Consider the following 27,976-nt stretch of genomic DNA (forward strand, 5'->3'; position numbering starts at 1 on the left):
CAGTTACATCACTGCAAATTTTTGCTATTAATTCTGTGTTACGATCGAGCCCTCCGCTATCACCTGATGAAGGAGCGTCGCTCCGAAAGCTAGTGTGCTTCCAATTAAGGAGTACAATAGGTCAGTGGGGAAGGAGATGAAGGTGATAGGTCAGGGAGGAGAGGGTGGAGTGGATAGGTGGGGCGGATGGTTTGGTTTATGCGAAGGTTGGTAGGGTGGAAGGTGTGCACCAGGGGCGTTCTGTCCTTGTTGCGGTTGGAGGGGTTGGGTCTGAGGCGGAGGTGCGGGATGTGGATGAGATGCGTTGGAGGGCATCTTTAACCACGTGGGAAGGGAAATTGCAGTCTCTAAAGAAGGAGGCCATCTGGTGTGTTCTATTGTTTGGAGTCCCCACTGTTCTGAGACCCCCTTGGTCTGAATACCGTTAAGATCTCCATTGCTCTGAGAACGCCCTGATCTGTGTCCCTTGTGGATACCTCACTGTCTGTCTCTTCCCTGCCCTAAGCAAGCCGTCTACTGTACCCCCATTGCTTTTAGCTTCCCTTACTGAATCTTATTAACTATCCCGCCCCAAAAACTGCTCTGAGATTTCCCTATTTGTCTGAGCCTCATTCAGAAGCCGCTCCCACCATGCTGCAAATCGCTACTGAATGAACAATGGCGCGGAAACTGAAAGCTGCAACTTTCACCTTGCGTCTTATTAGGCAAATCTGCATTGTGCGTCACCCTGATGGACAATGATGGCTGTCCAATCAGAGAAGGAGAGAAGGCTGGGTCCACCCTCAGCATAGACCAATCAGCGCCGGTAGGTGGTCCTTCCGGAGCTAGAAAATTCTGCAAGAGCGGGGTGGAGGTTTTTTTTATATAATTCAACGAAGTCAAAATGGATTCTTGGTACTCCGGTAAGTGCAGAGAACAGTTCCGTCTAACCTCTTGAGTTTCGGTAATTTGCGTGACTTGGCGAGGGTTGGGAACATTTTATTCGGGAGGGGGAAGAAATGAAAAGGTTTTTTTTAAATTTCCGTCTCGAGGCACGATATGTTAAACGGGAAGCCGACCTAACATGATGGGTTGGGAGGGGGCGATTTGTCCCGCCCTATGGAGTTCCTGATTGGTGGAAGGCCTCACTTACCATTGAACGCTGCTCCGAGATTGGTGCTAGAGCCTGTCAATCAGGCTGCACCATAGTTTGGTTGACCTAGCGCGTCGGGTTTGTCGTTTTTTTGCCTTTGCACCCTCCCCCCCCCCCCCCCCCCAAAAAAAAACTTATTTTTATTAAACTCAACGCGAAGATTTAAAAAAAATCCTTTTGGGAAAGGCGTGGCTTATTCGATTTTTGAAGTTAAAAACAGCCACGATCACGTACTCGCATGTGCGTTTTTAAAGCCTCTTGTATTTTTAAAATGCATAGGTCCGCGTGTGTTTTCTTCAACTTCAAAAAAAAACACGAAAGGTCACGGCCGCTTTCCGTTACTCCGGTTAGCGACTGTTTAAAATAAACCTCCCTCCACCGCCATCCACACGCCGCCTTTTCATGTTATCGAATTGCAATAAAATGGCGGCCGTTTCTCGGCATGGATTATTCCAGGTGCGCGCTCCAGGCCGACGTGCACGCTCCCGGTGGGCGTGCACGTTTTCTGTGTGCTCAGCTCTGATACGCACGCACGAAGGATTTCGGGGACAGGGCAATGGACGACAATCATGACGACAGATTGCCTTAGGAGAAACTTTGGGTCCGGCAACATCTTTCACCGAAAGAATGAGACCTCCTTTGGGACTACAGTTTTTGCTTTTTGATTAAGAAGGGGAATGCTGTGATCTAGTGAAAGACAGTAGGGGGTTAACTGACGCAAGGTTTCCGGAAGCAAAAGAGTGGCAGTGGGCGCAATAAAGACTGGAGGTTTGCGTACAGATGAGATGGCCTGTACATTGAAATGCAGTTGAGATAACCCAGCAGTGAAGAGGAACGTCGGTACACGTTGGAGACGGTGGTTGTGAACAGAAGTTGCCAAACTCCGTATAAAGTGCTCCCGTCTGCAGAGTGCTAAGATAAAAGCTGCTGTTTTTCTATGATGTGGTGGACAAAGTTACAAATAACACAATGCCAGGTTATAGTCCAACAGGTTTATTTGAAAGTACAAGCTTCGGAACGCTGCTGCTTCTGTTGTGTAGTAGGACCGTAAGATGCAATTTATAGCAAAAGATTAATGTTATGCAAGTAAAATGACTTATTTCACAAACCTCCATTGTTGTTACTTGCATGACATTAATCTTTCGCAATAAATTGTGTCTTATGGTTCTGCTGCACAACCACCTGAAAGAGGAGCAGTGCTTGGAAAGGTTGTGTTTCCAAATTATCTGGTGTTGTGATTTGTAACGCTGTTTATCAAGTTTCACTTGGAGGCTGGCAGGTGACTGTTAGGAGCAAGAAAAGGTAGTATATTAAAATGACGTGAAAGAAGGCTGGTCACCCAGTCAGAATTTGGTCTGTGTTGAAGTGAACACACTGAACAGCAAACAATGCGTAATAAATTGAAAGAAGTATACATCAGTTGCTTCATTTGGAAGGAGTGGAGCCTTGGATAGTGAGAAGGGAGGAAGTGAAAGTATAATTGTTGCAGTTCTTGTGTCTGCATGAAAAGTGCATACCACATTAGAAGTACAAGTTGGATCCAAGATCTAGTGATAAACTTTATAAATCAAATTGTAATCAAAGGTTGAGAAAAATGACCAAGCGTGTGGAATTTTTAAAATGTTAACTGTTTTCCCTGCACATGTCAGACCTGCTGACTATCTTTAGCTGCTTGTACCAGATTTCCAGTGTCTGTAGTATTTTTGATTTTATGAAACCTGTTTGGAGAAGTTTGGTTTGTTCTTAAAAGTAGAAAAGTTTGAAAGGGAGTTCAAATTTGAGGTGCTCAGATTGTTGTGTGGTTTTGTAGAAAAGCAAGAAGATCACATTTCCAGTGGAAGTACTTGTATTTTATGATTGGGGTGCCCCATAGTGCTTTGCAGTGAACTGTTTTAAAAATGCACTCACTGTAAAATGGCATCCAACTTGCACACCAAGCTCCCACAAACATGATGATAACATAACTAAAATATAGTTGAGTCAATTGAGGGATAGATATTGATCAGAACACTCTCTCGGGATCTTGTACATTCAAGAGAGGTTGGATGCGACCTTGGTTCGATGTCACGTTGAAAGATGGAACCTCTGACAGTGCAAATCTACCTGCATTTTGTTTGAGTGGCAGTCTTAATTTTTGCTTTCAATCCTTGGAGTGGGCTTGAACTTTCAATCTGACTTGAGTGCCATGTCAGATTGTGCAAATTGAGCTGTCACTGATGTGTTAGTCAGGAGATGAGGACATTTAAGATAGCAGATTGTGACATGTCTGAGAAGCTGGAAAAGTTTGATTTAATTACATATTCAAGTGGATTGGATAACTATTTAAAGGGAAAAACTCTTAGTGTGCCACTGGGGAAATAGGGAAGTCAAATTAATCGGAGCACTTTTCTGAAGATTTAGCATGGGTGGAACGGGTGGGTAGAGTTAAAGGTATGACAGTCCTACTATACCATATGGCTGCTCTCTTAGAAGGATGCAACTGATAGAGCTTTAACCCAAAGGCCACTTTGCTTCAAATGAAGAGAGAGAAGTAGTACTTGTTCAATGCAATGTTCTCCAGCATGTGTGCATTTTCCTCTTCATACCTCCTGAACCCTGGGTATCATATTCCTCTTCATGCTTGTAGAATATCTTGGGAACAACGATTGTAATTTATTATAATTAATATTCCTTCTGCTGTGGTGGGATTTGAACCCATTTTCTCATGGCATAAGATTGGATATCTCAATTAATGTTTGTGATAATCCATTTGTCCTGCCAAGCCTATTCTGACCAGCAGAATATTTGTCCTTAGTCAATATAAGCCAATGAAATTGGTTCTGTGATTTTTGTTTTAATATTCTTGACAACTTTTTAAACATAGGACTGTTTCCCTGGTACCTACAAGATTGTCTTCTGCTAGTTCCTGTAACTTTGAATCCCAGCAAGCCTGTCTTAGTCTTGTTCTTCCTTTTGAGATGATGTGGAGGTGTTGGACTGGGGTGGATAAAGTTTAAGTATCACAACAGGTTATCAGACACAGAATTTATGATCCTGCCCCACTAGCTATCTGATGACGGAGCAGCTCTCTGAAAGCTTTACTTCCAAATAAACCTGTTGGACTATAACCTGGTATTGTGATTTTTAACTTCCTCTGAGAGCTTACATAACGATTACAGCATGTTAAGGTGCATTTCTGGTGCTGTTCAACTGTCCTTTCACAGAATCCAAGTTTTCTGCTTTGCAGCAGAGACCATTGTGAAGTTCACAGCTCCTATTGAATTATTCATCTCTTTTCAGAATTTTCATTTCAATTCGAACTGTTTTGGGTGTAGTTAACCAGTATTAACACATCTATTTACTGGGCAAGTGGACCCAGTTTGGATGAATCTTTTCAGAAATGTTTCTGTTTTGATCACTTTGAAGAGATACCTTTTCTATGCTGTTGCTATGCCTGGGGTGGTGACTTCTGTTTGCAAAGACAATAGATGAATTTTGTGATTCTTAATTAGTGAGAAATATTGAGTTTTATTTAAATACTCCTGGTTGTGTTCATTGCAGGGTATGGAACTGGTGATTCTTGGAACACCGGAGCCACTAATTCTCAAGGTAAGGTTTTCCTGGGTTCTTGGTTGCCTGTACCCTCCTTTTTAAATATTTTATGAAGAGATTAACCCTTTTTAGTAATGCAAAAAGTGCATTTAAATGCTAGGTGCTTTTGGTTGGGTAGGACAATGACGTGGATGCATTGATGCAATTAGTTTGCTAATTTGACCCCATGTATTTGTGCATCTTTGCAAGTCACTTTATAACAAAATAGTGAAAATGTAGCACTGTTCTGATAGGGTTACTGTTGTGAATCTCATACATTTAACAAGGTTATTGTCTGCTGAGCAATTTGGAGTGAGAGGCTGTTCTTGATCATACCTGTGATGCCTTTGGGTGTCTGTGATTTGACAAGTGAGGCCACTACATCTTTGCTGTGTTTATACATTTTCCAGTTGATAAATTTAGGGTTGAACAAAATGCTTATGTAAATCTATGTTGCACAGTTTTCACTGATATGCCTCTGTCAAGAGTGAAGGGTGAATGCACCCTTTCAGGTACTTGTCCTTTTAGATTAGATTATATTAGATTACTTACAGTGTGGAAACAGGCCCTTCGGCCCAACAAGTCCACACCGACCCGCCGAAGCGCAACCCACCCATACCCCTACATTTACCCCTTACCTAACACTATGGGCAATTTAGCATGGCCAATTCACCTGACCTGCACATCTTTGGACTGTGGGAGGAAACCGGAGCACCCGGAGGAAACCCACGCAGACACGGGGAGAATGTGCAAACGGGGAGAAAGTCGCCTGAGGTGGGAATTGAACTCGGGTCCCTGGCGCTGTGAGGCAGCAGTGCTAACCACTGTGCCACCGTGCCGCCCCTGTTACTATATATTCCATAATATATTCTATGAGGCCATCACAACCAATGATTATGCCCAGTGTCTATCATAATTTCAGTATCTGCTCTTGCACACAGCATGGCAATCCAGGTACATAAGAAAGCCTTTTGGATTCAATTAATTGAGGCATAGCCTTTATATGAAGCTCATGTGAATGTGAATTAGGAGCAGGTGAAGGCCATTTGATATCCCAAGCCAGTTTAGACATTTGATGAGAATTGGGTTCAGGCAGTGTTCAAAGTTTGGATGAAGATTTGTAGCTCGGGTGCTCGTTGTTGTGGTTCTGTTCGCCGAGCTGGAAATTTTTGTTGCAAACGTTTCGTCCCCTGTCTAGGTGACATCCTCAGTGCTTGGGAGCCTCCTGTGAAGCGCTTCTGTGGTGTTTCCTCTGGCATTTATAGTGGCCTGTCCCTGCCACTTCCGGTTGTCAGTTTTAGCTGTCCGCTGTAGTGGCTGGTATATTGGGTCCAGGTCGATGTGTTTGTTGATGGAGTTTGTGGATGAGTGCCATGCTTCTAGGAATTCCCTGGCTGTTCTTTGTTTGGCTTGCCCTATAATGGTAATGTTGTCCCAGTCGAATTCATGTTGCTTGTCGTCTGCGTGTGTGGCTACTAGGGATAGCTGGTCGTGTTGTTTCGTGGCTAGTTGGTGTTCGTGGATGCGGATCGTTAGCTGTCTTCCTGTTTGTCCTATATAGTGTTTTGTGCAGTCCTTGCATGGGATTTTGTACACTACATTAGTTTTGCTCATGCTGGGTATCGGGTCCTTCGTTCTGGTGAGTTGTCTGAGTGGCTGTTGGTTTGTGTGCTAAGTCCTAGTCGTCGCAGTAGTCTGGCTGTCAGTTCTGAAATGCTCCTGATGTATGGTAGGCAGTGTGCTTTGACAGACTCTGGATTAAAGCTTGGAAGTAAACTTGAATTTGTTGTTTCCAGTGGAAGTCTGCTATGGAGTCCTTTGTGGGTGCAATGTTATGCAGTCTTATGGGTTTTTAATTGATTATTTTCCCTTCCAACCTCTGCAATCCTCACTGGAGCAAGTGTCTAGTCTTTTGAGACTGCATTTTATTCTGAAGAAGTGAATGCTATTACGAGGTCTTTCCTTGTCTCCCAATCCCAGAATCTCTCTCTCTCTCTCGCGCTCGCTCTCCTTCTCCTCCCTCTCTTTCTTCCCCCCCCACTTCCTGGCAAGACTGTCTTTTGTTTAATGATCTCTAAATTGCACTCTTAAAATCAATCTTTTTGACATCGCTCTTGATCAACCTCTTGAATACTTTGTCTTATGCCTCTAAAGCATCTTGCAGTATTTGGTAACACCATCCTCGTGTTTACAATTGATCGGAAACTTACTGGGTTGTGTAGTGCTGTGCCGTCCTGACTTAGATTTATATTACAGCTCCTTTACTGCCTCCATATCAAATCCAGGAATTCCCTACCAAAAAGTGTCATGGGTGTACCTTTGTCAGATGAACTGTAGTGTTAAAGAACATGACTTAATAATTAAGGATGGGTAAATGGCCTTGTCATGAACCCTTATCTTCCAAGAAAAAAAATTTGTTATATCAATGAACTTTTCAGACAGCAATAAATAAATTGAAGTTGCCACCTTCACAAGTTTCCAAAACTTCAAAACAAGTTGAAATGAGATGACATTAGCCAATCTGTACTAAGACCATTCTTTGTAATACCACTGGGGCTTCGTTCTGTTTTGTTTTGTTACAAGGAGACTTAGATCCTTGCAACTTTAGTGACTGTTTTCTATGATTTTTGATTTAAAGGAATCAAATAATTTATTGCCTGTTCTAAAAGACATCTTTTGAGATCAGGCCTTTTTCCATAGGGTAAGGGGAGTCCAAAACTAGAGAACATAGGTTTTAAGGTGAGAAGGGGGAGCCTTAAAGAAGGACACGAGCAGTAACCTTTTTCATGAAGAGGGTGGTGTGTGTATAGAATGAGCTGCTGGAGAAAGTGATGGAGGCTGATGCAATTAAAAAGGCATCTGGGTGGGTATATGAATCAGAAGGGTCAAATTGGGATGTTGTTGTGATACTTATGCCTATCCAATAAGTATGAAATTGTTAAATGCAGCTCATTTCCTAGAAAATGGCTATATGTTGCAAAATATCCTACCAACGTTTGACTTTGGGATATGCACATTTAATAAAGTTTAAGGTTTCTACATGTTCTAAATCTTTCTGTTCCTTTCAGAATATGATGGCTATGATTACAGTTACACCCAGGATACTATACCCAGTTCTGCAACAAATTATGGCTACAATTCCGGCAATAAGTCTTGGGAGGTCCCTAAAAATACAGCGACGGACACCATCATTGCCAAAATTAACAAGCGTTTGGACATGCTTTCTCAACTCGAGACGGAGAACCAGGTGCAAGACTCTTACCAGGACAACAGGTATTTGCTGAAAATTCAGTGCTAAACAGGAAGAGCAGCAGTTCAATTCTTTCAAGGCGTTGCACAAAGACAACACCTTTCCTCTGTGTATCTGTGTGTTTAGTGATGAGTTTCAATTGTCATTGCATAAATCTTAACATTCAAAATACAGTCTTCAACAAGAGTATTTGCTTTACATGCTTCAAATTCACTGTTTGCTTTTTCAGTTTCTACCGTACCAATTATCTTTCAATAGTATTACTTGTTTCCTAAGTGTGGGTTATTTGCTAATTGAGTTCGTGAATGTAAGTTTCAGAGAAACTTCCTGGAAAGGGATGGTGATGTCTAAATCGGCTGCTTTCTGATTGACACCTTCATGATCGTGTTACGTTGGCAGGTTTTGAATTGGGGGAATCAAAGCTTGCGGCTAAAATTATTCTGATGTTTGGTACTTTGGTTTAAAAATGGCAGCTTTAACCAAGTGCATGTCTATTTTAGAAAATTAGCAATCCAGTACCTGAATCGGTCAACCTACTTTGATTTGCAAAATAACTAATCTCTGAATTGTGAACCTAGTCAATTTAGTACCAATGTTGCTATCCTTCCATACTAATTGTGTAGCTCCAAACGTTTGTTCAACTTCATTGCTTTTTTTGAAATGCATGTGATGTGGGATACAGCTTAAGTGAAGGACAAGTAACAATTAGCGAAGCTTGGTGTTTTGAAGTTTGTGGGAGAAATTAAAGTTTAGAAAAGTCCTGTTGTCAAGAAGCTGGGTAAATTGATATTTAAATACAGAATTTTGTTGTGAAACTTGACATTGTCATGTCAATCCATATATGAAATAGCTCTGTTATAATCTAGTATTGGCAGCATTAGTTTGATGGATTAAACTGACCTCCCTGCAGTAGGGAAGAGGAAGAGATTGCTACAATAATTTTGGTCTTAATGTAACCTATTTGCAACATGGCTAAGGGCAATGGTCATGCATACACTCATCCAATCACTTAGCTGAATGGTCAAAAAAGTAATTGTATTAAATGTGCTAAGGTGGACTGATGATTATTTCAATAGTTTGAAAATTCTCCTTAAGTATTGTTTTGCAGAATTGTCGCCCATCAGTTTTCATGGAAGTGAGCTTTTCCAAAACCTTGAATTTAACTTCATCATCTGTAGTGGTTAATGCTAGGTTGTGAGGTGATTTGTTCCCAAGATGCTATGATGTGTCTAGCTCCTCTTTAAGTTGGTGATTTAACCATCCCATTAAGGATGGGAGTTTTGAATCTTTGACAGCGTGGTGGACAGGAAGACTTGATCCTAACTGCTTGCAAACTTGGCAGCTGCTGTACTGTGCACACCACTTGAGTCTCTTTTTTGCCATGTATTGTATGTGCTGATATATGCTGGTGTGTTTGTAGTTTCTTTTACACATACAGATAGGTTATTCAAAACCAAGCTTGTTTAGTACTCTGTAAACACCATTTTCTCGTCAGTAAGTTGTTCAGAGTAAGATGCTACGTTTCAATTAGTAAAATTAATTACACTCTGATATTCCATTAAAGCTGGATTTGAATGCACTCTCTAGATTGGCAATGTAGATAGGGCTTGCTTTAGCAGGGTATCTACAATAAAATGTGCTTGGTGGCATAGACGGTGTAGCATGGTGGAAAAATCCCCATCGTTCCTGCTGGCTGTAAGGATGAGATCTGGTTCTCAAAGGTATCGTGTCCAGTGATGTCAGGTAAATGATATAAGCATAAGAGCCTATAAGCCAAACAATTGTTTTGTCATTTTAAGGTTGCCATTGAGTTCATAGTCTTTAACTCCTCCCCCCACCCAACCCTTCCCATCCACAAGTAAAAGTTAACATGGCATACAACTTTAAAATGGCTAAAATCCAAATATTGGTGGATTTTTCCATTCTGCTGTTTACCATATTGCAACATGTTTTGAGTGGCAGTGTGCTCCAAGAAGAGTAATTGCACAGCCAAAGCTATGGAACATGGACCATTACTTAAGTATATTGTATTTGTTAACCCATGCTGTGCGATTATCAGTTACATTTTTCAGTGACCCATTTTTCTGCTATTTTAATTAGCAGTTTAGTAAATGCAATACTAGTGTTTTGATAGAGGCTGACCATTTCAGCCAATACTTATTTAATTACTGCAAACCACATAGGTTCTGTAATTAGCTAAAATGTCATTAGCTACAGCTATGTTGTTTAGTTTTTAAGTCTGCTATCACTTCTTGGCAGACTTATACCATGGTACTTTCCAGCTACTGACCAGATTCCTTGCTTGCTGTGCGACTCTTTCAGGTTTACACCTTACGAGTCCTACGACTCCGGGTCTTCACTGAATGACCGTGATCTGTACAGATCTGGCTACGGTTACAGTGAATATGGGCCTGATTATAACGATTCCTATGGAGGTCGCTATGACCACTACGACAGCTCCTACGGGACCCGCAGAGATCAGTTCCAGAACAGAGCACGTGACCCATATGGCCCTGCTAACCAGTGGGGCCAGAACTGGTCTAGAGACCGGCCTCCATATAACAGACCCAATCGGAACGACCCCTTCATGTCACCTGCAAGTTCCGGGCGAATGTCTGCACGCTGGAATGAGCTGTCGATGGGAGGCAGGGGCCCCAACGCCGCCACCGCCTCCTCCACCAGGAACCTCCCTTCGCTCTTCTCCCCAAACATTATCCCCATGGACCTGTTCAGAGTTCAGGGATCGGGAAGACCGTTAGGAGGTGCCAGACAGCGAAGGAGAGACAGGACTCGAACCAGAGGCGTAAGTACCTTTTTAAATACTTTTTATTTTATCCAGTAATTAATAGGTAAAATGAGGGACTCTGAAAATTTCATTTGTTCATTGAGGGACTTTTTTTTTAGTTTAAGGGCACAACTTTTAATTTTTTTTTGAAGTGGACCAATGTGAACTTCCACTGCCTTGTCCAAAGAAAAATCCATTTTTCGTGTGCAGTGTTTCAACTAGTGCAGAACTGAAAGTGCTTAAACAGAAGAATCCTCTAGCATATCTATAACCCGAGCTGTATCATGCCTTTTTAAAGTCAGGTTATGAGAATTGCATTTGGTTAGTTAAGTCTTGAGAACCATCTTTGGTGAGCAGTACCAATTTCCACATCCATCCTTCTATTTAAATCAGTCATAAATCATTCCTACTTCACTGTAGGGTATTTGCACGCAGATGTTGTTAAACTGAATGTATGATTTATTGAACATGTTTGTGGTTTCTTCATAGATTGCAGCATGAACATTAAGGTTTTAGTGTTAAAATGAGTATTGAGTCTCACTTAGCTTTATAAATTCTATGCTGTTTAATGCTGTATTAAATTTGTATGTTAGTGTGATATTAGTCTCCTGTAGCTGATGCAAAATGTGCTTCATGTTTTTGAATTTCACTTTATTTCCAGCCTGGAATTGGCAAGTGCTTGCAAATCTAACATTAAATGTTTAAACTAGGGATAGTACTGCACTGTTAAATGTAACTTTACACATTAAACAGTGGGATGCATTATCTGCCTTAGTGTACAGTACGATTTGGGAATTTATTTACAGTAGATGCAGTTTAACTTGGAAAATTCAAGGGATCTTGCAGTTTTGAAACAAAATGATGCAAATCCAAAATTGATTCTTGCAGTGTAAATATTCAACATATTTCTATAATCTGTCTCCACTGCAGTGATCCTGTATAAAATCTTAACTTTTGTGATGTTTAAAAGATACTTTGACTTAAAATGACTACCCTGGGTTTTTTCTTTTGGAGTTCACCCCACAAACCAATCAGAATGCAATGAGTTTTTTAGTAAGGAAATTGAGTCTGTGTTCCAGATGTGATTTTTACCAACCTTTTGATAGTGCCCAAATTACCTTTTTGAATTTGCTCATTGTTATGTATTCCAATTTTTAAAAATTAGCCTGTGGATGCTTGCATTAGTTGTCAACTGTACACTGAAAAGCAGGCAAACCTGCTTTTCTTTAATGTTGTCCATATTAATACTTTCAAACATTTTCCCAACTGTAGATTTAAAAATGGGGATATTATGGTTGATATTTTCTTTGACTGGAAATGTTAAGTCTGTTCCCCTTTCCACAGATGCTGTAAAATCTGCTCAGTATTCCCATTTTTTTTTTTTGTTTTATCAGATTTGAAGCACCTACAGTGTTTTGCTCTTGATATTTTCCAAACCTTTGGAAAATATCAATAAATTTATTTTTTGGAGCTATTCTGAGCCTGGATTCTCCTGAATTGAAATGAAGTCCGGGCCTGAATTTCATAACTTTCCCAGTATGTTCCCTTTTTAATTCTTAAATTCTGTTTTTACCTTTTGTCAGTTTGTTTACTCTAGTATGTGGATTCAGCTAGGACCCTTTGTTTCAATGTTACTTTAACATTCTGAAAAATGAAAGTCCTTTGGTTTTTAAAAAAAAACTAATACCTTTTTAAGCATTCTACTGTTTGTTTTGCGATTCTTCCCCACTTCTTTTCTGATCAAAATCTTCAGGAAATGTGACTGATGCTGAGGCAATTCCATAATCTTTGATATATCACTTGTCTTTCTGTGGACCAATCCTGCTTTGCAAGTTTGGCTTATGTTTGTTTCTAGGTCTGCAATTAGTCCATATGAGTTGACGTAAAACAAATGCAATTCAGTACATTACGTTGCTTTACTTTTTGTTTACAGGATTTGTGCATTAAGTGAAATAAGGGAATGTTCTTTCTGCTGAGTGTGATTCAAACTATATTCATGAAGGGTATTAACTTATCAGGAAACGTTGCTAAAGAGAGATCTGGAGTCTTTAAGTATTTTTCATCTTGTATTCTTCAGGCTTTCTTCTGGTTTTCACTGAAGAAAGGACTTTGGAGCCAGCCAATCTGTGCTGCATCTCCCTGGCAATGTCCTGACTAATCAAAGTAGATTAGTGGTTAACTGGTCATGCTGTATCTCCATGTCAACTGTTGTCCAAGTCAGCATCCTCTTGGCATGCTGTGTAGATTGTTGTTTCCTTTTTAGAATGAGTCTCAATCCAGATGAGTGCACAATGATAAGCTTGACTTTGTGTCTGTTTTTAGCAGTAAGTTTGCTAAGTGAAATCATATATTAAGTGCCAAGGGAAAGGATATTGTGATGTAGAATTGACAAGCTGTTTGATTTGCTAAATCAATATTTAATACTGAACAATTCAGTTTGTTCAATATAGTAAGTGGATTCAGCTGGGACCCTTTGGCTTCAATGTTACTTAAACATTTCTGAAAAATGAAAGTGTCCTCTTTTAAAAGAAAGCTAATGCCTTTTTAATAGTAAAGCAACAATTTATGCTCTCCAGGATTTTGCTTACTGTTTTCTCCTTTCTCCCTTCCATGGTCGTCAGCCGACTTGAGCAGAGGTTGGGCATTATTACTGACACTTCAGACTACCAGTGGTTACCACATACTAGAATAATGACATTGCTTGTGTGTTGCATTTGGTCACAGATGATTGTGTATCTGATCTGGTGGCAAAAGTAGTTATGTGATCTCCTTGAAAAGAAGTGTGCCATCTTTGACACTCTCATGATGAGGAGAATGGCACTCTCCTCATCATGAGTTCTAGAATGCTTTGTGTGTGCGTGAAGTGTATTGCATCATTTTCTGTTCTCTCAACTTGATTCCCAAGTTGTTTGGTTAGTACCAGTCACAGAAAATCATAGCATGTCTTGCAGAAAAGTTAGGTTTTAATTTTGAAATAATTTTGAAATGTGAAATTGGGTCAGTATTGTACAGTCCAACTGTTGTCCAGCATTCAGTTGATCAGGAAGTGTTCTTTGTCTTTTTTAAAACATTGGGGCAACAAATAATCAGGTCAAACCTAGCTAGCTGTGGAACGTTCTGTGTGTTGTCCGGAGTGTCAAGTTAGGGTATATCCTAAATCATTAAATGGTAAACAAAAATTGTTCTGGACTCCACAAATAACTCGTTTAAGTCCAGAGTGTTAATAATTGGAATATTTGAAGATCACTTATGCATATCATGCAAGCACGCCGAGATTGATTCAACACCATGTATAAAAATATTTTAAATGCTCTTTGTGTATAAAGAATGTGAATTGATCTCTCTTTGATCATTAACAGATGAAGAAAGTGACTGCAGGCTTTGGCAGGAAGAGAAAGCTTTCCACAGCCAGTACCGATGAACCAGAGAACAAACAAGCAAAATCCGAAGATCCTAATGGATCTGATCCAGGTATGCATCAAATTCTTTCATTCCTGCAACCTGTCTTTTTGCCATGTTAAAGTACAAGTGATGTTCCCTCTCTTTTTCATGAGACTATCTGTCTCCTGCATTTTAAATTTTAATCTTGAATAATCCTCTATAAGAACTACATTTTCTTCAGCAAGATATTGATAATCTATACTGATACAGGTGCATGCTGAAACTTGACATTTAGCTACTAAGTTTTGTTCAGATATCCAGTAAAGTTTTACTCCAGAATTAAGGTCAGGTTCAAGTCAACAATTGGATTACAAACTACCAGAATGGGAGCTAAGGCCAATTTTCCTCTTGACTTCTAAGTAGTACCCTGTGCTTGGCATGCATCTCAATACAGAGTGAAAATGGGATTGACTTGAGCAATCCTGTGCTGTCCCATGATCTATCCAGAATGGGTTTCATAGTGTCTAAGAACTGTTATGCTGCAGAAGGAAGTTACTCTGCTCATCATGTCTATATTGGCTGTGTATGTGCGTTGTGTAGTGCTGCTCTTCCTCTCCCTTGCAAGTTCATCCTTTTCAGATAAGTCGATTGAATCAGATTAAATCTGCTCCACAACATCTTTCAGGTTGCATTCCATTCCAGGTTCTAACCACTTTGTTACTGGACTATCTGTTGAAATGTCTTCAACACAACATCCGAAATATAGTTATTCTGTGACACACTGAAACTGCACTCTACAAAATGTTGAAAGAGAATAGTCACTATGTAACTTATATATTGTTAACTGTTTTGTACCTACACTTGTTCAAATGACTGCTCCATGAAGTGCATAGTGCAATAATTTTATCTGAGTGGTAGCATTCTTAAAATGACTCTTAATTTCAGGAGAAGATGATGGTGGTGAATCTGGAGATGCTGCTGGAGATGCTGCTGGGGATGGTGGTGTAAGTAGTTGTTTGCTGACTGCTGACCATTGAGTATTTGCTAATAAAGCCAGAGCTCAATCATTTGAGAGACTGACTGAAGAACCTTTTGTGTTCTGCATGAATGTTACTGGTTTATTTGGTTTAGTATGAAGGAGCTTAACTTCTGCGGCTGTTTAATTGTATGGGATTGATTCTATTTTGTTATCCTAATGAGGGGAAGAGAGAAGTGGGTAATTTATATTGTAAGCGACAATGTACACATGAAATTTGATAAATTCTTGGCAAGTAATCAACTATTAAAATTCTGCATGATGTAACCTGGCCTTTTTTGGTTGAGATTTTCAGTTATAGTCTTACTGACTGTCAACGTCTGATGTGGATTTTGACCCTTCATCGTGTTCTCTGGGAAACAGTGCAACTCTATTATCAGTCAAGTCTCCGCAGTCCAGATTGACTTTTTCTGTGAATCCTGCAGGAAACAGTTGGCAGGTTTCATATGTAAAACTAAGACTGAAGTGGAGAAATCCTTTTTTATTTTTTCCCCCCCCACTTTAAGCCAGTCCCAGCCTCTGGAGACATGTTCGGGAGACTTGAAGTTACTGAGAAACTAGGCCAATTTTAATATAAATATGGATGAGTAGAGTTAAACATTCATATACCATTAATGCTAGAAATCAATCCAGCTCTTCCACAAGTCGTCTTAAAGAAATGAAAGCCCAATTTATTGATTTAATTTGCTTCCTTTTACCAGAAAAAAAGGAACTTGTACCAGATTTCTAAACTAGAAGAAAAACATTTATAACAAATGTATATGCTATATTAAATGGTGAAAGGATTATTAATTAACATGCAAATGTAAACTGCATCCCCATTAAATCCAAATGAGTGCACAATGATTCATAAATAGGATTTGGAAAATAGTTTTGCAGAGGAACATAGTTTGTGGATCAGGAGCCAAAAATGTGTGGGTGGAGTAAGGTGATATTCTCAGTTTGTTGGTCTTAAAAGGTCACCTTTACACAAACAAAAAAAGCTAATGTGTGGTGCTTTTTGAGGAGTGGGACTAGAACGAGATACTGACCTGTCTTGTTGACTTTTTAAGAGCTCTGGGTGAAACTGCTCACATCTCAGTTCTGTGACAAGCTGCCAAGGAAAAGCATGTTTTGCAACACATACCTGGTGTCAATGTCTCAAGTGTCAAATCCGGCATCTCCCAAAAGTTAGATGACCTTGTGTTGCCAATAAGTAAAGGCAACACAGTATCAGTTTGGACGTGTAAAAGCAAACAGCTATTCTCCAAACGCAGTGTCCAAACTCTCATTTTTATCCCCTAAAGTATATTTCCATGTGAAATAAATATTCTTACGAGTCACTCTTTTTTTTTTTCTCGGAGTTTGGATTAGATTTTCTGCTATTATCTGCCTGTAAAACTAATTGTTACTTCAAGTATGTTTTGTTGGAAAGACTTGCTGAAAGTTCTATTTTCAGTCACTGTCACTGTAGCAATCAATACTGTTACTAAGTTGGATTGTCCAATGCATCACAACATGGGACTTCTAACTTATTGCAACTGAATGTAACATGCAAAAATATTTCTTGGAGCATGTTTATAATGTTGCCTTAATGCATGTGTTTTTATTTTCCCAGACTGGTGAAGGCAAAGAGGGTGAGGACAAGAAACCAAAACGCTGTAAGATCACATTTTAGTTAGTGTAATTCTCTGCATGAATCCATGTACTCAGCGGAGGAAGGGAGTTCATTAAGTTTCTCGTGGTTTTTTCTGTTGATCTGTCTTGTCACTTTCTCTGCAAGGTTATGTTGGTTTGATTGATTCACATTTTTGGCTTTCTTGGCAAAGTGAATTTGCTAAAAGGTTAAATTGACATTCTGTAAATGCTAATTAGCTGCTAACTGTCTAATTTTGTAACCCTGGATAGTTTAACACACTAACTCAGTTGAAATGTGATACAAGTAGGTTGTCCCTGTTTTAAAGTGTGGACCTTATGTAGGTAGAGTGGGGAAAGAGACTGAAGTGCAAGCAAATTGTTAATAGCTGATTCCACTTTAAGCAATGAGCTATTTTATCAGTAGAGGTTATACACTTTGTCTAGAATTTGTTTTAATCCGTGTTAAACTCTAGCTATTAAACTGTACTTCAACTGAGCTTGGATCTTCCTGTTGCCAATGCCTTTTTGAACAAAGTACTGTGTAGTTTTTAAAAGGATGGTACTTTTTTTTATATAAGGAATAATGGTTGTTGATTTTTGGCTGAATTGAGCATTAAGCTAGCCTGGAGCATTGTTTTCTTTAGAGCATTAAGACAATGCTGTTTTCTGGGTCTGTAGATTGTGAAGGAATAAAGACTGCTTTAGTAGAGTGTGCTTTTCCTATCTGATATGGGAGTTGAGAGTTACTGACTGTGTCTCTATAGGATTCACGACCAAGACACTTCCTATCAGATCGCATGGATTGCTTGGAGTGGCAATTGATGGAGAGGAATTTGTGCGTACAAAATTTTCTGATTCAGTATGTGGATGTAGCTACTAGAGAAGGTGCAAAACTTGACCTATTCTTGGGAAATAAGGCAGGGCAGGTGACTGAGCTGGTAGTGGGGGAGCACTTTAGGGCCAGTGTAAAATTAATGATGCAAAGGATAGACCAGATCTAAAAGTTGACGTTCTAAACTGGAGAAAGGCCAATTTTGACTGTATTAGGCAAGAACATTTTAAAGCTGATTGGGGCAGATGTTCGCAGGTAAAGGAGCAGCTGGAAAATGGGAAGCCTTCAGAAATGAGATAACGAGAATCCAGAGAAAGTATATTCTTGTTAGTGTGAAATGAAAGATTGGTAGGTATAGGGAATGCTGGATGACTAAAGAAATTGAGGGTTTGGTTAAGAAAAAGAAGGAAGCATATGTCAGGTATAGACAGGATAGATAGTGAATCTTTGGAGTATACTTAAGAGGGAAATCAGAAGGGCAAAAAGGCGACATGAAATGGCTTTGGCAAATAGAATTAAGGAGAATCCAAAGAGTTTTTACAAATACATTTAAGGACAAAAGGGTAACTAGGGAGAGGATAGGGCCCCTCAAAGATCAGTAAGGCGGCCTTTGTGGAGCCACAGAAAATGGGGGCGATAGTAAATAAGTATTTTGTATCAGTATTTACTGTGGAAAAGAATATGGAAGACATAGACTGTAGGGAAATAGATGCTGACATCTTGCAAAATATCCATATTACAGAGGAGGAAGTGCTGGATGTCTTGAAACTGGTAAAGGTGGATAAATCCCCAGGATCTGATCAGGTGTACCCTAGAACTCTGTGGTAAGCTAGAGAAGTGATTGCTGGGCCTCTTGTTGAGATATTTGTATCATCGATTGTCACAGGTGAGGTGCTGGAAGACTGGAGATTGGCTAACGTGCCACTGTTTAAGAAGGGTAATAAGGACAAGCCAGGGAACTGTAGACCAGTGAGCCGGACATCGGTGGTGGGCATGTTGGAGGGAATCCTGAGGAACAGGATGTACGTGTATTTGGAAAGACAAAGACTGATTCGGGATAGTCAACATGGCTTTGTGTGTGAGAAATCATGTCTCTCAAACTTGATTGAGTTTTTTGAGGAAGTAACAAAGAGGATTGATGAGGGCAGAGCGGTAGATGTGATCTATATGGACTTCAGTAAGGTGTTTGACAAGGTTCCCCATGGGAGGCTGATTAGCAAGGTTAGATCTCATGGAATACAGGGAGAACTAGCCATTTGGATACAGAACTGGCTCAAAGGTAGAAGACTGGGTGGTGGTGGAGGCTTGTTTTTCAGACTGGAGGCCTGTGACCAGTGGAGTGCCACAAGGATCGGTGCTGGGTCCTCTACTTATTGTCACTTACTTAAATGATTTGAATGCAAGCATAACAGGTACATTTAGTAAGTTTGCAGATGACATCAAAATTGGAGGTGTAGTGGATAACTAAGAGGGTTACCTCCAGATTACAACAGGATCTGGACCAGATGGGCTGAGAAGTGGCAGATGGAGTTTAATTCAGATAAATGCAAGGAGCTGCATTTTGGGAAAGCAAATCTTAGCAGGACTTATATACTTAATGGTAAGGTCCTAGGGAGTGTTGCTGAACAAAGAGACCTTGGAGTGCAGGTTCATAGCTCCTTGAAAGTGGAGTTGCAGGGAGATAGGATAGTGAAGAAGGTATTTGGTATGCTTTCCTTTATCGGTCAGAGTATTGAGTATAGGGGTTGGGAGGTCATGTTGTGGCTGTACAGGACATTGGTTAGGACACTGCTGGAATATTGCGTGCAATTCTGGTCTCCTTCCTTTTGGAAAGATGTGAGATTTGAAAGGATTCAGAAAAGACTTAGAAGGATGTTGCCAGGGTTGGACCCAGGGAAATAGTAAGGAAAGAGATCAATCTGAGACTGGTACACTTGGGAAAAGTAGTGTGTTAAACAGTCAGGAACAAAGCAGAGAACGCAGTAGGTCTGATAAATTAAACTCCATTTATTTTAATGCAAGAGGCTTAACAGGGAAGGCATATGAACTCAGCATGGTTAGGAACATGGAACTGGGATCATAGCAATTAGAGACATGGCTCAGATGGACAGGACTGGCAGCTTAAGTTTCCAGGAAATAGATACTACAGGAAGGAGAGAAAAGGATTGAGAGAAGGGGGAGTAGTGTTTTTGATTCCGGATAGCATTATGGCTGTACTTGAGGATATTCCTGGGAATGTCCAGGGAAGTTATTTGGGTGGAACTGAGAAATAGGAAAGGGATGATCACCCTATTGGGATTGTCAGACTATCTAATTGTCAGCTAGAAATTGAGAAACAAATTTTGTAAGGAGATCTGTTATCAGGAAGAATAATAGGGTCATTCTGGTAGGGGATTTGAACTTGCCAGACATGGACTGGGACTGCCATAGTGTTAAGGGTTTAGGTGGAGAGGAATTTTTAGTGTACAAAGTTTGGTTTCAGTATGTGGATGTACCTACTGGAGAAGCTGAAAAACTTGACCGACTCTTGGGAAATAAAGTAGGGCAGTGGGGGAGCACTTTGGGACCAGCAACCATAATTAAATTTTAAAATAGAGATAGAAAAGGATAGACCGGATCTAAAAGTTCTAAATAGGACGAAGGCCAATTTTGATGGTATTAGACAAAAACTTTCAAGTTGATTTGGGGACAGTTGGAAAATGAGAAGCCTTCAAAAATGAGAACAAGAGTCCAGAGACAGTATATTCCTGTTGAGGTGAAAAGCAAGGCTGGTAGGTGTAGGGAATGCGGATAAATAGAGAAATTGATGTTTTGTTAAGAAAAAGTAAGTATAGATAGCAGAGATCGAGTGAAAGCTTAAGTATACTCCTACTGCCTTTACACTGCGAGAGGAATCAGGAGGGCAAAAAGGGGACATTATAGCTTTGGCAAACAGGGTTAAGGAGAATCTAAAAGGGTGTTTACAAATACATTAAGAACAAAAGGGTAACGAAGGAGACAAGAGGGCCTCTCAAAGATCAGCAAGGCAGCCTATGTGTAGAACTGCAGGAGATGGGGGAGATACTGAGCAAGTAGTTTGCACCAGTGTTTGCTGTCGAGAAGGACATGGAAGATGTAGAATGTGGGGAAATAGATGATGACATCTTGAAAAATATCCATATTAGAGATGGTGCTGGATGTCTTGAAATGCAAAATTGATAAATCCCCAGGACCTGATCAGGTGTACCCTAGAACTCTGGGAAGTTAGGGAAGTGATTGCTGGGCCCCTTGCTGAGATTTGCATCATCGATAGTCAGAGGTGAGGTGCTGGAAGACTGGAGGTTGGCTAAAGTGATGCCATGATTTAAGAAAGGTGGTAAGGACAACCCAAGAAACTATAGACTGGTGAGCCTGATCTTGATGGAGGCAATATTGAGGGACAGGATTTACATGCTTTTGGAAAGGCAAGGACTGATTTAGGGATAGTCAACATGGCTGTGTGTATGGGAAATCATGATTCACTAACTTGACTGAGTTTTTTGAAGTAACAGAAGATTGAGGGCAGAGCAGTGGATGTGATGTATATGGACTTCAGTAAAGTGTTTGGCATAAGTTCCCCACAGTAGAGTGCTTAGCACGGTTAGATCATGTGCAATACAGGGAGAATTAGCCACTTGGATACAGAACTGGCTCCAAAGTAAAAGATAGGGTGGAGGGTCAGGAAGCGTTTTAGTCGGGAAGCCTATATGTGCCACAAAGATCAATGCTGGGTCCACTGTATTTTGTCATTTACACAAATGATTTTGATGTAAACATTGAGGTACAGTTAGTAAGTTTGCAGATGACACCAAAATTGGAGGTAACCTTCTTTGTTGTCTACTACTCCCCAATGGTATCTTGTTTAGATGGGCCAATAGGCTGAGGAGTGGTGCTACATTTTGGAAAGGTAAATCTTAGCAGGACTTATATACTTGTAAGATCCTGGGGAATGTTGCTGAATAAAGACCTTGGAAGTGGAGTATATAGGATAATGAAGGTGTTTGGTATGCTTTCCTTTATTGGACAGAGCATTGAGCATAGGAGTTGGGAGGTCATGTTGCGGCTGTACAGGATATTGGTTAGGCCACTTTTGGAATATTGCGTACAGTTCTGGTCTCCCTCCTATAGGAAAGATGTTGTGAAACTTGAAAGGGTTCAGAAAAGTTTTACAAGGATGTTGCCAAGGTGGGAGGATTTGATCTACAGGGAGAGGCTGGGGTTGTTTTCCTTGTAGTGTTGGAGACTTATAGGGGTTTATAAAATCATGATAGGATAAATAGACAAAGTCTTTTCCCTGGGGTGGGGGAGACCAGAACTAGAGGGCATAGGTTTAGGGTGAGAGGGGAAACCTTTTAAAAGGGACCTAAGGGGCAACATTTTCAGAGAGTAGTGTGTGTATGGAATGAGGTGCCAGAGGAAGTGGTGGAGGCTGGTACAATTGCAACATCCTAAAAGGCATCTGGATGGGTATATGAATCGAAGGGTTTGGAGGAATATGGGCCAACTTCTGGCAAATAGGACTAGATAGGGTTGGGATATCTGATTTGGCATGGGTGTGTTAGACAAAAGGGTCTGTTTCCATGCTGCATATATCTGACTGAGTATTATTGAGAATTTACCTTTTTAAACTGTAAACACTAAGGAGCTAGATAGCTACTACCTAATATACTAAAATAGTGATTTTGTTTTAATTAGTTCCAACAATGCAAGAAAAGAAAAAGGCAAATAAACCAAAGAAGAATCGTGACCGTCTTGCAGAAAGGTATGCATTAACAGCATTGTTGCTAGATTTCTTCTATTCTGCTGTTTGTATTCCGCAGCTCATTTTTAAAGACTATTATCTTGTGTTACAGGATAATGTATGCCTGCTCAGTTTGTAAGTTCCGAACCTTTGAAGATGAGGATATTTCTTCCCATGTGGATAGCAAGTTCCACAAGGAAACTTTCAAGTTCATTGCGACCAGACTTGACAAGCAGACTGCGGACTTCTTGCATGTATGTATCCATTCTGTTCCTTTTTTTTATTGCTGTTAGTTCAAAATCTTTCTTTTAATTGTATTTTTTCAGCCTGCAATTCATTGCATATCACAGGCAATAGTCTTAAGGTAGCTGTGTGTAAGAATACAGGTTGTTAATATAATCCATTGTTCATACAAACTGTTTAATGTTTGAATCTCTTCCAGGAGTATATCCTAAACAAGATTCAGAAAACTCAGAAGCGCCGGGAGCAAATTGGAGATAAAACTATCTTGAGAAAGCAGCTGATGCAGCAGCAAGACTTACTGCAAGGTATGTTGGACTTAGTGGAAAGCATCCAGTCTGTAATTTGCAGATTTGACATTGCAAATAAGATGGCTTAATCAATGTTTAGCTTTCCAAGCTCAGGGCCTTGCATTTTCATATGACAAGTGTTACTGAAAACTTTATTTCTTTGCCTTTGGATCTTCTTTCACAGAACAGCTATAAAATGTTACTGTTACTGCCATGGAAAAGGCACAAGATTTAGAATGAGAAACCAGGTTAATTCTGTACCTATAGAAAGTAATCTTAAAAATTGGTTCAGTATCTTCTGTTGAACTTTGAATCTCGTTCTGTTGTATTCCATATTAACCAGTTCCACTGGAGGGGTGCTTGGCCTCCACTTTGCAATTTGTACACTGAAATGTGGTCAAAACCTGAGGCTTAGTGAGGAATGGCAGGCAGAACTACGTATCTACTGTTTGGAATCATAGGTTTTCAGACAAGTTATAGGACATGCCTGAGGCAAATGGAACTTTTAACCTGGATCTTTTTGGCCTCGAGGTAGTTACGCAAGGCACTCTGCTTGGGATTGTACCCTAGATAAAATGTTGAATCATTTGGTGGAGAAACAGTGGACAGCAGATCTGAAACTATTTGTTACTCCAGCTCTGAACGGAGACTGCATGGGAACAAGGTTTGAACCAGTATGAATACAGTTCTAATTTAATTGTCTTAGTGTATCAGGGGTATGTTAAATAGGTCTTGAATGTGGTTTAAGATTGGGTTGAAAAGACAGTTTGAAGCTGAAGATAAATCAATTTTTATCTTGTATTGCAGTTGGAAATTTTCAACACCATGCTGTGGTGCTTTTAAAATCTATGTTCTAGTTCTGCAAACTGGAGCTACAGTTGCAGAAGTGGGCACAACCAATAGCATTTTAGATGGTTAAGATTAGGAACACTGACTTGTGTATTAAAATGTGTACAAGTTGAAAAATGAAAAGACCTAAAGACTGAAGGTCTTTCCAAAAGCAAGCAAACAGACCTGTAGGAATTTTTTTTCAGGGGAAGAAAAACTATTTGGCCCAGACAGACAGAGCAGCAGGCTTAATCGATTACATCAACCACTCGCTACTTCATCCTATGTTAAGTGTTTCCACAATTCTAGAAGTCTGGCATTTTTATCAGATTTTCTGTTTGCCAACAAGTACACTAAATTTAATCTGTAAGCTTTGCTGAGAGTATTTGGATCACCTGTTTTCTCACAAATTGATTTTCCATACCCAGATATGTTTGACATGCTGGTATCAGTAATTTGAGCTTTATTGTTTTGACATTCAGCTGTGTTAAACAACTGCTTAAATATTCACCAATTGTCTCCCCCTCAATGTTACTATTTTATTTAACAGTATTAATTTATTTCCTGAATGATTTAAGTGCATGCTGCTGAGCATAAGCACTGGAGCAGTGTGCCAAGGTTTGGGGATGGGGAGGGAAGAAGGAGGTGGTCACCAGACAACCTGATAAATGACATCAGTTAGAATTCACATGCAAATAAGTTTTATTGATTGTAAATAGAATGCATAATCTCAAAACTGTCATTGTTGCCTTTTTTGAGGAACTCTGTCCCCTCCCCATTTCAATTTTTTTTACTATCAGTTGCTGTATCTAATCCTTTGTAATTGTTCTGTAGATGTTGGTTTGGAACATTTCATGAAGAAAGTGGAGGCAGCACACTGTGTTGCCTGTGATCTGTTTATCCCCATTCAGAATGCTGTCCTTATGCGACATTTGAAATCACCAGATCACGGCTGGAACCGCAGAGTAAGTGCTGTGTAATAAGTGAAGCAGATTTTGAATTGCAGACAGGAGATTGAGGAGGCTAACATTCTCTTGGAGCTGTTTTTTGTACTCTTGTTGGTGACAGCAAGTCTCTTTCCCCTAGCCAGGATTACATTGGATCTCTGTTTTTAGGACTTAGGGATAATTTTTATTAGAATTTTTCCCAGTTTAATTTTTGTAAACTTAGGAAGTCTGTCCAATAACTTTGACCTCTATAGGTTTCTGAAATGGTAGACCAGAAGCAGCATTCTTGGCGGAGGGAGCATTGAGTGGGAGGCACAGTTTAAAGGTAGAAAGGGCAGGGGAATGTTTTCATCCTGAGGGTTGTGGAACCAGAAACCCTCAACATTAATAAGTGTTTAAATTTGGAGCAAGTGTTCGAAAATAAAATGTAGGTGGTTTTTGACTGATATTGATCTCAAGTTCAAACAGAGTGGCATGTGGTCATTGATCTCTAAACTGATCTCAAATGCTCAAGCTTCACTGCTAACTCATAGATGCTGAATAGTAGCAGAATGGGATGTAGTAGAAAAAAGTCGTATACTTCAAATGGCCTGTGAAATAAATAGTTATTTTGTCTAAAGTGTGTATGTATATATTAAAAAAAGTTGAGGTATCCACCATACTTGTCTGATTAGCTAAGCTTTCTTGAGTCCTGAGATATTTTGAAATGCAAGATTTTATCCAAAAAGCAAGGAATCATGAGCTTCATTGATTATCCTTTTACATCTCTTTCCTACCAGGCAATGCTGGAGAAAGCCAAGAAGGGCAGCCTTGTCGTTGCTAGGAGTGTCTTGAATAATCGTAACATAGCAGCAATGCTAGAGAAGTACAAGAAGGTAACTGCTGTCTTCAAGAGTTTTAATTCTGTACAGCAACCTGTTGCATAAAAATCTTGGTATTGGTTGGTTAATTCTGGGTTTGAAACAGACATAGCAATATAGTCAACAGAATGTTATCTTGTAAGTTCTGCCTTCGGAATAATCCTCATTTTTCCATTATAGCTAACTAGTGTCCAAATCATCAGAATTCATTTTATCGTATTTTAAGTTTAGCTGGTGACATCTTAGTATCCAGCATCTGTGGGAATGGGAGTGTGCCGATTTTGATCACATAGTAATAGAAGCATCATACAGGGTAGTACACATCACTGTTGTACTTGATTTATTAAGTGCAATTCACTTTAATATAATGCAACTTTGCATAAATAAAACTTACCAGCAGAGAGCGTTCTCACTTGCACTCAACTGACTAGACAGACATTAAGTCATTTTCTCCTCAAATACTGCAAACTGCCACACAACAATTGATTCCATTTTAAGTATATTGTCCATTATAGTAAATTAAACTATAATAATTGCATGATAAACAAACATTATATAAATGTTTATTTCAAGGTTGCTGGCTTAAACAAAAAATCAATTTATAATGAAATGGGATTTTTTAGTATTAGCAAAACAATTTTCACATCAGTAAAATTTTGATGGAATATTAACACGCTGACACCACGTTTGTTGTAACTTTTCAGTGCTTGTTCTTAAAACAATTTTTGAGTCGGAAAGGCCTTCGAGTGAATGAATTTTTCATGGTGGGGAAAGTAGGATGATTTGAGGGTAGCATCTAGGTATTGCTAGCATCTTGCAAGACAAACTCATTTTTCTATGGAAAATAAATTGGATTGCTTTTCAAATGATGGTTCAGATTTTATTGGTCTGAATGGAGGACTTTACATATCAATCCTGACACTGAGGAGATGAGTCATTTTGTTGTAGGAACTGTATTAAAGTTTTACTGCATGTATGTCTTTTTGCAGGGTGAGAACCCATTCACTGATGATCCAGATAAAGATGAGGAGGATGTTGCTGATGCAGCTGCTGAGGGTGGTGATGGTACAAAGGATAGCTCTGTGGATGTTGAGAACAAAGGAGATACTGAAGATACAGGAGACAACATTGTCACTGAACTAAAGCAAGAAATGATCGATCCATCTGAAGAAAATGCAGGGGAAGCAACAGAAGAAGAAACTGGGGAGGGGGAGGCAGAAGAAGAGGCTGGAGGGGAGGAAGAGGCTGGGGAAGAGGCAGAGGCAGCAGTGGAAGAAAGAGAGGAGGCTGAGGGTGAGGCAGGAACTGAGGTGTTCATTGGGGAGACAGCTGAAGACAAGGATCCAGAATTGACAGCAGAAGAGGAAGATGAGATGCTGAAGGGAGATGAAGAACAGTTGGAGTAAACTTGTAGTACAATTTTCTGCAGATATGCAGATGTATAATTCTATCCCATACCAGCTATTGAGGTTTATACTAGTTTAAAAATTTAATTGTTTTTAACTTGCCAGTAGATTTGTGTTCACTTGCTGTATTGCAGTTTCATCCAATATGGCTAAAGCCAAGTCAAATTTACTTCTACATCTGATGTGAATTTTTTTTTAAATAAACTTGGTTCCTGTAATGTGATTAATGTGGTGTTCAATTGATCCCTACTAACTAAGGACTGGCATGAAGTTTGTTTGCAGTAATTGAAGTTTGTGACCTTAACTCAAGGTCTGGCAATCTTTATTCAAAGCTACACAATCCAGATTTGTTCCAGTTGTAAAACTAAGACACTGGGTTTAAAAATCTCTCATTTGGTTTGTGTACAGATGAGGTGTAAATATGTAGCAGGATTTGGGTGACTTAGAATATTTTGTTGTAATAATTTAGCGCTCTCTTGCATGAAATTGGTGAATGGTGCTTTTGAGCATGTTGCTTGTTTTAAAAGTTGATTTTTGTAACTGCAAATGCAAGTCCAGCAATATTTAGTGAAGCAGCTATTGTGAAAATCTAGAAATGCTTCAGGGCAATAATACTGCATTCCTGCAGGGTGTGGGCTGCCTCAAGGTTTCACATTACATTTAACATACAACTGGCAGCCTAATTAATTTTTTTTTTAGCATTTGCACCTCCACTGTTTTCAAACCAAATGCAGATCAGTTGGCATGTGATAAAGTACACTTCAGTATTGAGTAACAATTGAAAACAAGTATGGCTTGGCTCAGTGGGAATGCAGTGTGGTTTAGCTTTTGTATGAGCTGCAGGAAGTTGTTTTCATTTATTTTTCCTGTACTGGGTTTATTCCACCCTGCTTTTCTATGCAGCAGCAACCTTTATTTAGGCTATTTAAATGCAATGTACTTTGACTCTACTTCATTGTTTTCAATTTTATACACAACTGTAAATCAGTTTGTAGTGGTGTTAATTAAAACTTCCAATGTAATCCTGTGTTGTGGTTCTTAGT

At 39.7% G+C, this 27,976-nt stretch overlaps 1 protein-coding gene across 1 annotated transcript; it reads left to right on the forward strand.

Moving 5' to 3' along the window:
* The first annotated feature begins 795 nt into the window (after positions 1-795).
* On the forward strand, positions 796-27,955 carry LOC122552190 (A-kinase anchor protein 8-like). Its single transcript, XM_043694786.1, has 13 exons — positions 796-902; positions 4,673-4,720; positions 7,771-7,975; positions 10,275-10,755; positions 14,097-14,208; positions 15,064-15,122; positions 16,752-16,794; positions 22,317-22,383; positions 22,475-22,616; positions 22,805-22,910; positions 24,555-24,685; positions 25,447-25,542; positions 26,517-27,955. The coding sequence occupies exons 1-13, from the start codon at positions 884-886 to the stop codon at positions 26,931-26,933; spliced, it is 1,926 nt and encodes a 641-aa protein (XP_043550721.1). The 5' UTR covers positions 796-883; the 3' UTR covers positions 26,934-27,955.
* Positions 27,956-27,976: the final 21 nt, after the last annotated feature.

The sequence above is a fragment of the Chiloscyllium plagiosum genome, chromosome 8 (genome assembly GCF_004010195.1).
Source record: "Chiloscyllium plagiosum isolate BGI_BamShark_2017 chromosome 8, ASM401019v2, whole genome shotgun sequence".
NCBI lineage: Eukaryota > Metazoa > Chordata > Chondrichthyes > Orectolobiformes > Hemiscylliidae > Chiloscyllium > Chiloscyllium plagiosum.